This window comes from Sorex fumeus, unplaced genomic scaffold (assembly GCF_029834395.1).
Source record: "Sorex fumeus unplaced genomic scaffold, SorFum_2.1 ptg000036l, whole genome shotgun sequence".
In the NCBI taxonomy this organism is placed as follows: Eukaryota; Metazoa; Chordata; class Mammalia; order Eulipotyphla; family Soricidae; genus Sorex; species Sorex fumeus.
This window is the reverse complement of record NW_026606093.1, coordinates 23,623,172-23,637,240: the sequence shown is the minus strand read 5'-3', so window position 1 is coordinate 23,637,240 and position 14,069 is coordinate 23,623,172. Positions and strand designations below refer to the sequence as shown.

At 53.7% G+C, this 14,069-nt stretch overlaps 1 protein-coding gene across 2 annotated transcripts in view; it reads right to left on the bottom strand.

Annotated features, from left to right (window-relative positions):
• PRMT8 (protein arginine methyltransferase 8) overlaps positions 1-14,069 on the bottom strand; it is a 121,972-nt gene that overhangs the window by 14,232 nt on the left and 93,671 nt on the right. Inside the window, exons 7-8 of one of the 2 annotated variants that reach the window (XM_056117852.1) lie at positions 7,002-7,117; positions 126-276 (exon numbers count right to left, since the gene is read on the bottom strand). In XM_056117852.1, the coding sequence (XP_055973827.1) occupies positions 126-276; positions 7,002-7,117 (267 nt within the window). The remainder of the gene's footprint in view (positions 1-125; positions 277-7,001; positions 7,118-14,069) is intronic. The other variant, XM_056117853.1, reaches the window with a different exon arrangement.

The window sequence follows — 14,069 nt, the reverse complement described above, 5'->3', positions numbered from 1 at the left end:
TCATCACATCCCCCCTGCTCCCCCCCCTCCAGGCCGCCAGTCAAAGCCGGTCTCCCCCCCACCAGGTCCCTTCCCAGCAGAGGCCAGGGGCAGGGGCAGGGGAGAGGGCGCCCCCTGCAGCTCACCTGTGGAAAAGCCCATTTTCTTGTGGCACTTGGTAAATTCGATATTAAAATAGGTGACCAGCGCGTGCACGTAGTCGTTGCGCTGGATCTGCAGGCAGAAGGCAGACGTGAAGGACAGCTCCTCCGTCTTCACCGTGTAGATGTCCACCTCCTGCAGCCAGAGCACAGGGCGAGAATGCTCGCGCTGGGTGTCCCCACACCCCGAGACCCCGCCCCGCTCCCCTGCTGGAAAGAGCATGCTCAGGACCCCGGAGCCCTGGAGGAGTGGGCGGGGTGGGGGGGGGAGATGCACAGGGCACGGAGAAGTTGGGGAGGGGTGCTCAGGAGATACCCCCATGTCTGCCCCCCGATGCACACTGGCGTCACGTGGGGTTGGGGCAGGGCCAGGGCAACCCTCCCACCCCCCCACGTGACCACTGCTTGATTGAGCTCTCTCAGGAGTCTGGGGTACCCGGCCCATGTGTTAGGATGCCCCGCCAATAGAAAAACGAACCAAACCAGAAGGGGACCAGAGTGGTGGTACAGTGGGCGGGAGGCTCGCTTGGCACGTGGCCAGCCCTGGTCGGATTCCCAACCCTGGTCCGATGCCCAGGATCCTCTCTATGCCCCCCTGAGCCCCGCCAGGAGTGACCCCTAAGCACAGAAGCAGGAGGAAGCCCCTGAACATGGCTGGGTGTGGCCCCCAAACAAATAAACACACAAAACCCCAAGGATGCTCAAATTATCATTTCAGGAGTGAGGAGCTGGGGGGAACTGGGGGAGGGGAGGATGAATGGGAGGAACAGCTGGGTTCAAGGCTGAGCCCCCAAGACTCAGGGGGCTGAGGGCAGCGACTCCTCCCTCCCTCCTCAAACGTGCTGGACTCAACATCCAGGCACTATATCAAATGCAATACGTCAGGGGCCACTGGGCAAGCTAATTGCCAGCCAGCCGGGGAGAGTGAGGAACCAGAACAGCCTGTCGGACTGTTGTGGGCCTGGGAGGGAATCTCCCCCCGAAAGGCGTTCAGTCCTCGTCTCCCTTCTCTCGTAAGGGATAGGAGCTTAAGCCTGATTGTGATAAACGGTGTCTTCTCCCTTGCAGAAGCTCCAGGGCCCTTGGTGGTCTCTGTCTGTCTTGTCTTTTCATACAGCTCCTCATACTCATCCTCCCTCTAGAGGCTGCCCTCCTGCTCTGTCTGGGGCGATGCGCGTGAGGCTGGGCGGACTGCCACGGCCGGCTCTCTTGCCGGCTCCCTGGACCCCACGTGTCAGGACGACAAGGAACAGAGCCTGGAACTGCACTGGGGGCGGCACTTTCGAACATGCTTGAGCGGTTTGTTTCTTCTTTACAGGAAGAAAAGAAAGGGGGGAAATATGGAACCGGAGAGATTGTACAGTGGGCAAGCCGCCTAGCTCCTAGGGTTGGTTGGCCCCTGTCCCTCCCATCTGGTCCTCCGAGTACCATCAGGAGTGACCCCAGAATATAGAGCCAGGAGCAAGCCCTGAGTATCACCCCAAGCAAAGCAAAACAAATCATCACCACAACCCGGGGCAAATATGTTCCCACGTGGGAGCATAGTCTGGCGGGTGGCAAAGGCCAAGGGGGTTGATGCCCATCTGTGCCCTTGGGTTTCCCTGGGGGAGTGGCAGGCGGTGTAGGGCACGGGCATCACGGGAAAGGGCAGTGTCCTGGGAGGACCTGGGCAGGGAGCAGGGCGTAGGGGGCCGGACCCCACTGGGCTGCCCTTCCTAGAACCCAGAGGCGTCTGAATGGCTTTTGGGGAAATGTGCCCCTCAGAGGAGCGTGGGAAGGAGGCTACTCGGTCCTAGAGATTTTGGAAGAGCCGGGTGGTCACCTGCAGGCTGAGGACAGTGCCCGGGGTGCTCCCGAGAACTGAGAGGGGGGAATATGGGAGACAAAACTGCACGTGGAACAGGGCTCTTAGGGGCTGGAGCAATAGGACAGCAGGAAGGCATTTGCCTTGCACACGGCCGACCCGGGTTCGATTCCCAGCATCCCACAGGGTCCCCCGAGCACCGCCAGGAGTCATTCCTGAGTGCAGAGCCAGGAGTAAGCCCTGTGCATGGCCAGGTGTAACCCAAAAAGACAAAAAAAAGGAATAGAGCTGCTGAGATGTGACAAAGATTTGAACTCTGGCACTATATCTGTTCCCCTGAGCACCACCAGGGGTGATTTCTCAGTTCCGAGCCATGTGTGGCCCTTAAACAATACTGGGTGTAGCACTGTCGCACTGGGTGTAGCACTGTCCCCTTGTTTATCGATTTGCTCGAGCGGGCACCAGTAACGTCTCCATTATGAGACTTGTTGTTACTGTTTTTGGAATATTGAATACGCCACGGGGAGCTTGCCAGGCTCTCCATGTGGGCGGGATATTCTTGGTAGCTTGCTGGGTTCTCTTAGAGGGATGGAAGAATCAAACCCGGATCAGCTGCATGCAAGGCAAATGCCCTATTTGCTGGTGTAGCCACCAAAAATTGAAAGGGTGACAATGGGTCATTGGGGACCGGAGTTGGGCACGGCCATGGCCAAGCTACATCAACACTGACCCCTCTGGGCTCAGGGCTGCCCCCCACTATGGCCCCCGACTCTCTAGAGGGGCAGGTCCGATGACCCCGATTCCCCAGAGCCCAGGCTCCTTCCCTGGAGGGTCCTTTCTGCAGTAGCGACCCCCAGGGAGTCCAGGCATGGCCTCAGGCGACCCCCGAGAAGTCGAGGGGGGTCTTGTGGGATCAGGTCCTCCTAGGAAGACAACAAACACCCCCCCACCCCCACCACTGCTAGGTAATGTCACTGACGGCAGTGTCAGAGCAGGAGTCTGGTCCAAATAGAGTCTTAATTATAATAAAGTGTCACACTCCACGTTAATCGCAATGAAAATAGCAATTAAGGGTGTGAAGAAGGGCAAGTGTTTTCCCAACAGGCTCAGCACGACGGCAGCAATGCGGTCGCTGAGCACATTAGGGCGAGCGCAGCCTGCGGTTCCCCGGCTGGTAGGGAAAGCAGCCCAGCTGCCTGGTTCCCGGGGACAGAGAGAGAGAAAGGTCACCGCGTTCCCGGCTGGAGTGGGGGAGGGCAGACTTGCAAGCACGACACTCCCCGCTCACCCCCGGCTGCTCCTGGGTTGGGTTTGAAAGCTCTGGGCTGGCCGTGGTCACCATTAGTCAAGGGAGAGACGCTTGCGTTTCCTGGCTGGGAGGGGACAGAGGAAGGAAGGGGTCTGGGGTGCAGCCTGGGGTGGGTGGGGGAGAGGCAGGCTAGCAGGTGACATCAGGTGCCAGGGCCAAAACAGGTCAGGCCTGGAAAACCAGCCACCCCTCCCTACCACATTCATAGCTGGCAGGAATTCTTTTTTTTTTTTTTTTGCTTTTTTCCTTTTTGGGTCACACCCGGCGATGCACAGGGGATCCTCCTGGCTCTGCACTCAGGACTCACTCCTGGTGGTGCTCAGGGGACCCTATGGGATGCTGGGAATCGAACCCGGGTCGGCCACGTGCAAGGCAAATGCCCTACCTGCTGTGCTATCGCTCCAGCCCCCTAAAAATCATTTTCCCCCTTTTTTGTGATGCTCAGAGGTTACTCCTGGCTCTACACTCAGGAATCACTTCTGGCAGTGCTCAGGGGACCCAATGGGATGCTGGGAATCGAACCCGGGTCGGCCACATGCAAGGCAAATGCCCTACCGGCTGTGCTAATGCTCCAGTCCTGGCAGGAATTCTGTCCCCAGCTGGAGCCTGTCCACACCCTGGGTAGCTGACACTGCACCGTCCAGTTCCTCCCGCTGCACCCCCTCTTGTGGTCTGTTCTGCCTGCACCATAGGTCTCCCTGCACGAGAGAGCTTGCTGGGGGAGGCACCCAGCCGGGGCTGGTCTGAGGCGTGCCCGGGGAGAGGCTTTGGGGGTAGAGTAGCGAAGAATAGACAACAACACAGACACATCTGTTTGCCACAGTCAACGACCCCATGTAGACTCATTTGGAAGCAGCGAAGGGGCTTGGGAAACAGCTTCACGGCTTCTGAGGCTCGCCCGGCCGGCCTGAGGTCACACGCTCCAACGGCCAGCGCTTCCTAAAGGGATCAAGGGGACCCTGGATCCAGACAGCTCCCCACTGACTGGGATTTCTGCCCCGGGAAAGGCAAACTCATAAACATAAAAGCTGCAGCAGCAGAGAACAAGAGTTCAGGATGCATCCAAGCTGATCTTCTCTGGCAAGAGGTGGCACTTGGACCCAGATGGGATGGCCTCTGCGGCTTTTTTTTTTCTTTTTGGGTCACACCCGGCGATGTTCAGGGATTACTCCTGGCTCTGCACTCAGGAATTACTCCTGGCGGTGCTTGGGGGACCCTATGGGATGCTGGGAATCGAACCCGGGTCAGCTGTGTGCAAGGCAAACGCCCTACCCGCTGTGCTATTGCCCCAGCCCCTGTCTCTGCGGCTTTTGCTGGACCTATGAGGCCACAGTGATTCTAAAGAGTAGGTTGGGGCATCGCAGGGAAGCCAGGGTCCCCTCTGTGGCACCCCAGCATAGAGCCATTTGTGCCAACCCCTCAGAACCCCCATTCCCACCCCCTGATTCGGACCTTTGTCCTTGACTCCGTACAGGCAGAGAGGGACGTGGGTTTCAACCTGAGCAGCACAGACAGACTGATGGATACTTACAGAATGAACCCAGATTGCTTTTGTTTTGTTATCTTTGGGGGGGGGGGTCACGCCTTGCAGTGCTCAGGGCTTACCCCTGGCTCTGCGCTCAGGGGATCATTCTTGGCGGTGCTCCGGGCCCTCAGTCCTGAGATGTTGGAGTCCTGCCAGAGGCATGGCCACAGTTTTGGCACATGGGGGCAGCTGCCAGGGCCTGGACAGAGTGGGCGCTGGCCCACACCCCTTCCTGAGAGAGCCCTGGAACCTCTCCACCGGGAACCTTGGAGGGACTTGGGCCATTTGGGGTGCCAGGGGTAGAATGCAGGTCAACTGCATGCAAGGCAAAAGCCCTACCCCTCTGTACTCTTGCTCCCAGGATGTTTTTATTAACTTAAAAAATTAGCCTGAGGGGCTGGAGCAATAGCACAGTGGGTAGGATGTTTCACGCAGTCAACCCAGGATCCCAGCATCCCATAGGGTCCCCCGAGCACCGTCAGGAGTAATTCCTGAGTACATGAGCCAGGAGTAACCCTTGTGCATCGCCGGGTGTGACCCAAAAAGCAAAAATAAATAAATAAATATAAAAAAGAATAACCTGAACCCTATGAAACTCCTGTCTTTCTAAAATTAAAAAAAAACTCAAATATCAGCAGTTTTGTGTTAATTTGACATACTTAAGAAAGGCATTTATCAAATGGTTGGAAATATTGGATGCAAACAATGATTCTCTGTAGGAGGAGGCCCAGGGAGGCAGACGAAGAGGCACTTGGATGGTCACTACAATGTGGGGTGTTGAAACATTTGATTCAAGAGAGGTGGACATCCAGGAAGAGGCTTCCTGATGGTACTTCAGGAGCTAAAAAAAATCAACACGTGTGTGGAATGACTGAGAACCCTAACACAAAACAAAATCAGAAATGTTTCGAGAGGCAAAAATGGGCCTGAAAAATCAAGAAATGTTTGGAAGGGCAACATATATTTGGAAGGAAAACATCTGCGAGAGCTAGCGCAATAGTACAGCAGACAGGGTACTTGCCCACTTGCCTTGCATTCAGCTGGGTTCAATGCCCACCATCCCATATGGTCCTCTGAGCCCCATCAGGACCGATTCCTGAGCACAGAGTCTGAAAACTGCCAGGGAGTATTCTCTCCGTTCACCCCCCCCCCCCCCCACAAATTTCCTGCACCCAGTTCAGGACAAACGCCAGACCCTGTCCACTCAAGTCCTTCTCCTGGACAGTTCCTTAGCAACAACCCTCAGGCCAAGGCAATATAGCTTGGAAGAAGAAGAAAAAAAACTACTTTAAAATCAGCTTCCGAAACAGCTCTGCACATTCTGTCCTGGAACCTGCAAAGCCCTGTCATGGTGTTCTTAATTCTTTTCTTTCTCTTTATGTTGTTCTTCCTCTTGTCTCCTCTTTCCTATTTCTAAATAAAACTCCTTGTTCCACTGTCTTCTCCAAACTTTTTTTTGTGTATGTTTTGGGGCCCCTCCAGCAGTGCTCAGAGGCTACTCCTGGCTCTGTGCCGTGGGGTCACTCCTGGCGATGCTCAGGGGACCATGTCATACTGAAACTCAAACCAGGCCGGGCTCTGGCGCTTTGAGCCCCCTGCCTGGCACCTTGGAAATTCTTTTCCGCAACATCAAGGCAAAAGCTTGAACAGATGGAGACTCAGCCAGCTCCAGGGACTGGCTTCTGACGCAATTCTGGTCTCCTGGCTCTCAACCTTATCACAGCAAGAATTGCACTAAGGTTCTGGGTGTCCTTGTAGCCGGCCACCATAATTCACCACACATGGGAGAAAGTTCTGGAAGGAAGGAACTCGGCGCTGCTCCCAAACAGCTAAGCCTGGGAAGGAGGGCCATGGCCATTGCACTCTCGGCAGGATGTAGTGACCATCACGGCGCCCTCAGAGGCAGGGGACTGCTTTTCTCTGAAGCCCCCACCCCAGAAGGAAGGCAGCCCTGGCCTCCCCATAGCTGAGCACAGCCCCCTTCCCCCTGCACCCCACCCAAGCCTTTGGCCTTCCCCAGCTCCCCTCATCGGTGCCACAATGGCTCTGCTCCAGGAGTGCACCCGTGTGATTTTGTCTGCCCATCGTGGGGTGCCAGAGATCCCCAAGGCCAAAGTGACCTCCCCAGCCCGGCCCCGTCGGAGGTGATGCCATCCTGGCTCCAGGCCCTCACTTCAGCTGGGTGCCCCGAGTTCCCGCCTGCCTCTGCGGGGCTGTGCAGACCTTGATCAAGCAGGCGTTGGTCACCACCTGCTTTGGGTCCACAATGTCCACCAGCGGCTCCTTCATGGCGACGTCCCGGATGCAGGTCATGTCAAAGCCATAGACATTCTCCCACCCTGTGCAAACGGAGCGAGACATCAGAGACAGCAGCAGGACCTGTGGGTGCCCCCACCCACCTTCCTGAGTACTGGAGCACTCAGAACCTGAGCACGTAGCACTAGGGTACCGAGTACTAGAGTACTGGATACTTGAGAAGTGCTGAGTACCAGAGAACCTAGTACTGGACACCACAGCACGAAATACTTGGGTACTATAGAGCACTGGGTACTTGAGTATTGGGTACTAAGTACACTGAGCATTAGAGTACCGGTTACTAGATGATCAGGCACTAGAGCACTGGGTATGTGAGCACTGAACACTACAACATCGAATCCTAGAGCGCAAAGAACTGGAGACAGGATACTAGAGAACTGGGTAACAGAATGTTCCCGAGAGGGGCCGCCCAGATTCCCTCTCCCACAGCCCCCCGTATCATGGCGGAAGAATCGTGTGTCTACATGGGGAGTTTGGCAATCCACAGATCCAGGTCCAATTCTACATTGTTTCCATCGTGTTTTGGCCATACTCAGCTTTCTCTCGGGGCTCAGGACTCTTTCCTGGCTCTGTGGCCAGTCTAGGGCCCTCACTGGTGATTCTCAGCAAACCGGGCCTAGGGAGTCAATGCAAGGGTGCAGGTCACTCCTGGCAGCGCTACCACAGGGAGTGCCTGGCATCGAACTGGGGCTGGCTGCATGCAGGGCAAATGCCTCACCCCTGCACACACATTCTCTCTCTGTCTCTCTCTGTCTCTCTCTCCTCTCTCTCTTTTTCTCTCGCTCTTTCTCCGCCTCCCCCCATTCCTGCTTTATGGAGAGGATGACCACTGGCCCTCAAGGACTGAGGACTCTCCCCCAGGTGACAGGGCAGGAGTCCCGGCTCCTGGCTGGACCCAGCTCCCTCGTCCGCTCTGAGCTGGCAGGCCGTGTCGAGTTCCGAGACCCACTCTTTACTCTACCTATTCTCAAGTCAGCCTCCCCCACGCGGATGCCCCCTCCCTCTTCTCCCCGCCCCCCCTCCCCCACTGACCCTTCCCTGCAGCAGAGACACAGGCAGGTTTGAAAGCGGACACTGCAACTGGACCCCAGCACTGCTACCTGCTGGCCAGCCCTGGGTCACTCACCCCCCCACTCTCCAGTGCTTCTGAATTTCAGGTTTCTCAGATACAAAACAACAGACTGGGGCAGGTGTATGTATGGGGGAGGCGGGGCGGAGGGGACACAGGTCCTGCTGCCGGAAACAGTCCCCAAGCAGGACCCAGATCATTCCCGTGGCGTCTCGAGTCCCAGAGGGGGAAAGGGGGCCGCTGGGCAGAAGATGCTTTGAGAGAGAGGAAGATTCAGAGTTCACTGTGGTCAATAAGCAAAAGGAGGGACGGACAGGTGTGGGTCACCTGCAGTGAAGGCCACCCTTGCTCCCAGGGCTGACCCCAAGCCAAGCCGAAACCCCCATTTATTTATTTGTGGGAGGCAAGGCCTCCCATGCAGTTGCTCAGGAGGTTCTGGGATCCCCACCAGCGATTCTCAACCAATTAGGCCTGGAGTTTCAATGCAGCGACCCAAGGAGGTCACGGTGCACTGGCACTGTGTTTCTGGGGAGGCCCAGGACACCTCGGCAGGGACAGGGAGGGAGCGGGTCCTCACCGAGCAGTGTCTAGGGGCTTCCAGGAATGTACCCAGTAATGCCTGGGGGCTGTGTGGTATCAAACCTGGGCTGGCCCGATGTCACACGCCAACCCTCCAATGGGACTCAGTCACACGCACGGCCCCACCCCCCTCATCTGCAATGACACAGTTGTGACAAGGACCAGGATGGCAGAAGGGGCCCTGAGCTCTCTACAGCTCTCAGGCCCACAGACGCCCTGTGACTGACGCTTCTGCTCCTTCAGATGAATTCTGAAATGCAAGGGAGACTTTGCATCTCTTGAAAATCTCACAGAGGGGGCTGGAGCGATAGCACAGTGGGTAGGGCATTTGCCTTGCACACAGCCGACCCGAGTTTGGTTCCTAGCATCCCATAGGGTCCCCCGAGCACTGCCAGGAATAATTCCTGAGTGAATGAGCCAGGAGCAACCTCTGTGTATCTCTGGGTGTGACCCAAAAAGCAAGGAAAAAGAAAAAAAAAAAAGAAAATCTCACAGGATGACTTTTTTTTTTTTCCCATTTTAAATAATCATCAAATGGTGCCTTGGGGAAGTTCTGTTCCCAAAGGTGCTGGGATGGGGGGTGAGGAGAGGGGTGTGAGAAAGCTTCAACCTGTGCCCCCTTGACTCCGACCCCCTTCCCAGACACAGAGACCTTCCCTGGGGAGAAGCTGGAAAGGCAACATCTCCCAGAGGGCGAGAGATCCAAGTTCCTGGTCAAGATGCCAGGACATCACCCGAGGCCACCGCCGAGTCCCAAGCTGTTTGGCAACTAGCCAGGCTTCAGAGAAGGACCCGCCGGCCACCCTTTGAGCATGGGAAACCGCTCTCAGATGGTCTCCCCTTCTAGAACACGCAGAGAACGTTGCTTGCCCGTTTTTGAACCCACGCTTGAAAAGACATTTCGCGCTCCTGTGTTCATCGCAGCACTATTCACCAGAGCCAAGATCTGGAAACAAGCCAAGGGGCCCAGAACGGACGAGTGGATAGGGACACGGTGGTTTATATGCACATGATGGAATTAGGCTCATCTCTGACGAAGGAGGAGAGGATGACGGACACTGCCCCGTGGAGGGCACTGGACGGGATCCTATGGAGTGACATCAGGTCAAGGGGGAGGGACACACAGAATGACCTCTCTCATGGGTGGGGCATAAAAGGACCCAGGGAGGGGCTGACAAATGGCCAATAGCAGTAGAGCCTGAGAGTCAGCCTGTGGGACCGAGTCAGCCAGGGGAGTGGGCTTGGGGTTGGGGGTGTAAGGGGGACCTTCAGACTGTGGTGAGAGACCCGGACAACAGTGGTGGAAAGAGCATAGTGTTGGGACACTGCACGCCTGATGTGAGCCATGGAACCCACAGACACATTAAAACTAAGATAAATTGAAAATAAAAGGCTTCCTGGGGCCAGAGAGGGAGACAGTATAGCAGACAGGGCGCTTGCTTTGTGTGTAGTCAACCTAAGATCGATCCCCGGCATCCCATAGATGCCAGGAGTAATTTCTGAGCGCAGAGCCAGGACTAAGCCCTGAGCATCGCTGATGTGGCCCCGTAATTTAAAATAATCAATCAATCAATCAATCAATCAATCAAGGCCTTCCTCCCCAAACTAGCAGTCCCTGTTCTCCCTTGCACACATATTTCGTTTGTTTGTCCGTCTCTTGGCTTGCCTAGTTGCGCTCTGGAGAAGCCTGTGTTCTCTCTAGAACTAGTACTGCTCCCTTTCTCTCCCTTCATTATCTCTCTAAGTAAATTTTTCTATTAACAACAATAGGCTGGAGCGATAGCACAGCGGGTAGGGCATTTGCCTTTCATGCAGCTGACCCGGCCGACCCAGGTTCAATTCTTCCACCCCTCTCGGAGAGTCTGGCAAGCAACTGAGAGTATCTTGCCCGCACGGCAAAGCCTGGCAAGGTCCCCGTGACGTATTCGATAGGCCAAACACAGTAACAACAAAGTCTCCAATGGAGACATTACTGGGCCCGCTCAAGCAAATTGATGAACAATGGAATGACAGTGACAGTGATTAACAACAACAACAAAAACAACCCCGCAGCTGTCTCCTGTTCCTTCCTGCTCTTGGACCTGTCTGGAGTTAATGTTCACCGTGAGCAAATACAGGAGAACCAGGCAGGTGATGGGTGGTTCTAGTCTGCTTTGGAATTCGAAATATTACTTGCTATTGAACCAGAGAGATTGTACGGTGGGTAAGTCTTGCACACTGCCAATGCAGGTTCAATCTCCAGCCCCACCAGGAGTGATCCCTGAACACAGAGCCAAGAGCTTACAGCTGAGTGTGGTCCCCAAACAAAAAACGAACAATAACTCCTGCCACACACACACACACACACACACACACACACACAATGTCATTTGCTGTAAACTTAGGCAGAATCAAAACTCCTAAAAACTTGTTTCTTTCTAAAAATAGAGATGGTGCGTCTGGAGGAGCAGCACACTGGGTTAAAGAGCCTGCCTGGCAAGCGTGTGGTCCCGAGTTCAAATCCCTGGGGCCCCACATGCCCCAGGAGCCATCATGATGGGTCTCCTGCCCTGTTTGATCCCGACATCTCTGCGGTCTGTGGTCCTCAGCATTCAAGGCTAAGACCAGTCCCTTAATTTGGTGTCAGGGGTGGTGCTCACAACTAGGAAAAGGAAATATGTGGGAGCACCACAGCCAGGATGAGCACGTGGGCAAGCACCATAGCTAAAGGCGTGAGGACCACAGGGAGTGCCACAGTGAAAGCACGGGAGCCTTGTGCGTGACAACCCAGCAGGCACCCCAGAAAGCAATGCGGGAGCACCACAGCTAATGATGTGGGAGCACGACAACTATGTGTCAGGACTGCAGCCATGTGGGAGCACCACCCATATGTGAGAACGCCACAGATGTGTGAGCACAGCTAACTCTGGGGGCGCCAGAGCTAACTTTATGTGTGGGCACCAGAGCCATTGGAAGCACAGACGCTAACTGGGAGCACCACAGTTATGTGAGAGCATCACGGCTGATTATATGGGAGCACCACGGATAACTATATGGGAGCACCACAGCTATACGTGAGCGCAGCTAACTGTGGGAGCAGCACAGTTAACTATGTGGGAGCACCACCATAGTTATGTGGGAGCATAGCTAACTGTGGGAGCCTCATAGTTATGTGGGAGCACCACCAATAACTACATGGGAGCACCACAGCTAACTATGAGGGAGCACCATAGTTATGTGGGAGCATCACCGATAACGGTGGGAGCACCACAGCTAACTATGCGGGAGCACCAGTTATGTGGGAGCACTACCGATAACTATGTGGGAGCACCACAGCTATGTGGGAGCATCACAAATGACTATGTGGGAGCACCACCATGAGGCATGTACTGAATCCCCCAGTCATCACTACAGCGACAGACACAACAAAGGTAGACAGGGGAGGAAATCAATGAATCATTTAAAAGAAATACTTTAAATGAAGATGGTGATGGTAGTTATATAGGGTTATTCTGATTTTGTAACTGAAATTTATTCCCAAATATACCCAAATATTTATTCCCCTGTGTTGCTTTGAAATCTTGTCACTGTTTTTCAAGATGCCAATTCATGTGTTATCTCTCCAGTTCCACGATCCAACCATCAATTATTTGGGTGACAGATCATCCTAGGACATTTGATATATTTTTTTTTCTCTTTCTGCTGACCATTAATTTCTACTAGCTCAGTTATTCCCCATGGAGCAAGGGTGATAAAAGACAAAAATAAAACATATTAATTTTTTTTGTTTTTGCTTTTTGGGTCACACCCGGCGATGCTCAGGGGTTACTCCTGGCTCATGCACACAGGAATCGCTCCTGGTGGTGCTCGGGGGACCATATGGGATACTGGGAATCGAACCTGTGTTGGCCATGTTGGCTGCGTGCAAGGCAAACGCCCTACCCGCTGTGCTATCGCTCCAGCCCCAAAACATATTAATTTTTTTTTGTCACAACTCTCTCTTTTCTGTTGAATGAGTAGCCCTGGCCCCTGGGAAGTATTGTGCCAATTTTCTGGATTTTAAAAATTAACATCTGGGCTAGAAAGACAGTTTAAGGGTTAAGGCACTTGCTTTGTACATGATCAAGCCCAGTTCGATCCCTGGCACAACGTATGGTTCCCCAAGCACTGTCAGGGGTGGTCCCCGATTTCAGAGCCAGGAGTAAAGTCCTGAGCACTGCGAGGTGTCAGCCAAACAACACCCCCCTCCCAGCCAAAGACCCAGAAAATTTAAAATTAACAGCTGAGAATTTATACCTTGTTTATGAAAAAGATAAAGGTAAAGGTAAAGGACCTCCCGTTGTTCATTGATTTGCTCGAGCGGGCCCAGTAACGTCTCCATTGGAGACTTTGTTGTTACTGTGTTTGGCATATCGAATACGTCACGGTTAGCTTGCCAGGCTCTGCCGTGCGGGTGAGATACTCTCGGTAGCTCGCCGGGCTCTCCGAGAGGGGCGGAGGAATCGAACTCGGGTCGGCCACGTTGGCTGCGTGCAAGGCAAACGCCCTACCGCTGTGCTATCGCTCCAGCAATGAAGCAAATATTGGAAAAGGACTGAAATGGGTACAATTAATGTCATTTAAACCTGGTGAAAGAAAAGGCAGGGTTTTTTTTCCTGGAAATGAGTATTATTTGTCTTTACTTGTCTTTTGTAGACAATGTCTAAGGCAGACAGGTAGCGGCAAGACACGTGGCAAAGGAATTGGCTGGGAGAGCAATATACCATCAAAAAAAAATAATAATATCAGACTCAGGGAGCTCCGGTGTTGATTATCCTACAAAGAATTTTTCATTATTTTAGTTTAGGGAACATGGTTACAACAGTATTACCTATCACAAATATGTTAGAGAGTCAGCTGGGACAGGTGGGAAGTATGTATGAACAGACGGGGAGCTTCAACAGAGAAGTGGAAATGATTTTTTTTAAGAAAATGAATCTAGGGGGGGCTGGAGCAATAGCACAGCGGGTAGGGCATTTGCCTTGCATGCGGCCAACCCGGGTTCAACTCCCAGGATCCCATATGGTCCCCTGAGCACTGCCAGGGGTGATTCCTGAGTGCAGAGCCAGGAGTAACCCTTGAGCATTGCTGGGTGTGACCCAAAAAGAAAAAAAAATTAAAATTTATCTATGGAAATGCTGGAAATAAAAATCAAAGTATCAGAGAGAAAGAATCATTTTTCAGTGAGCATTCCAGGAAAAATGGGTATATCAGAAGAAACCATCCATAAACTTGAAAACAGGTCAATAAAAAAAAAATCCAAACTCAAAAGTAAAGGAAAAAAATGGAACCTTCAAGGTTCATGGGAC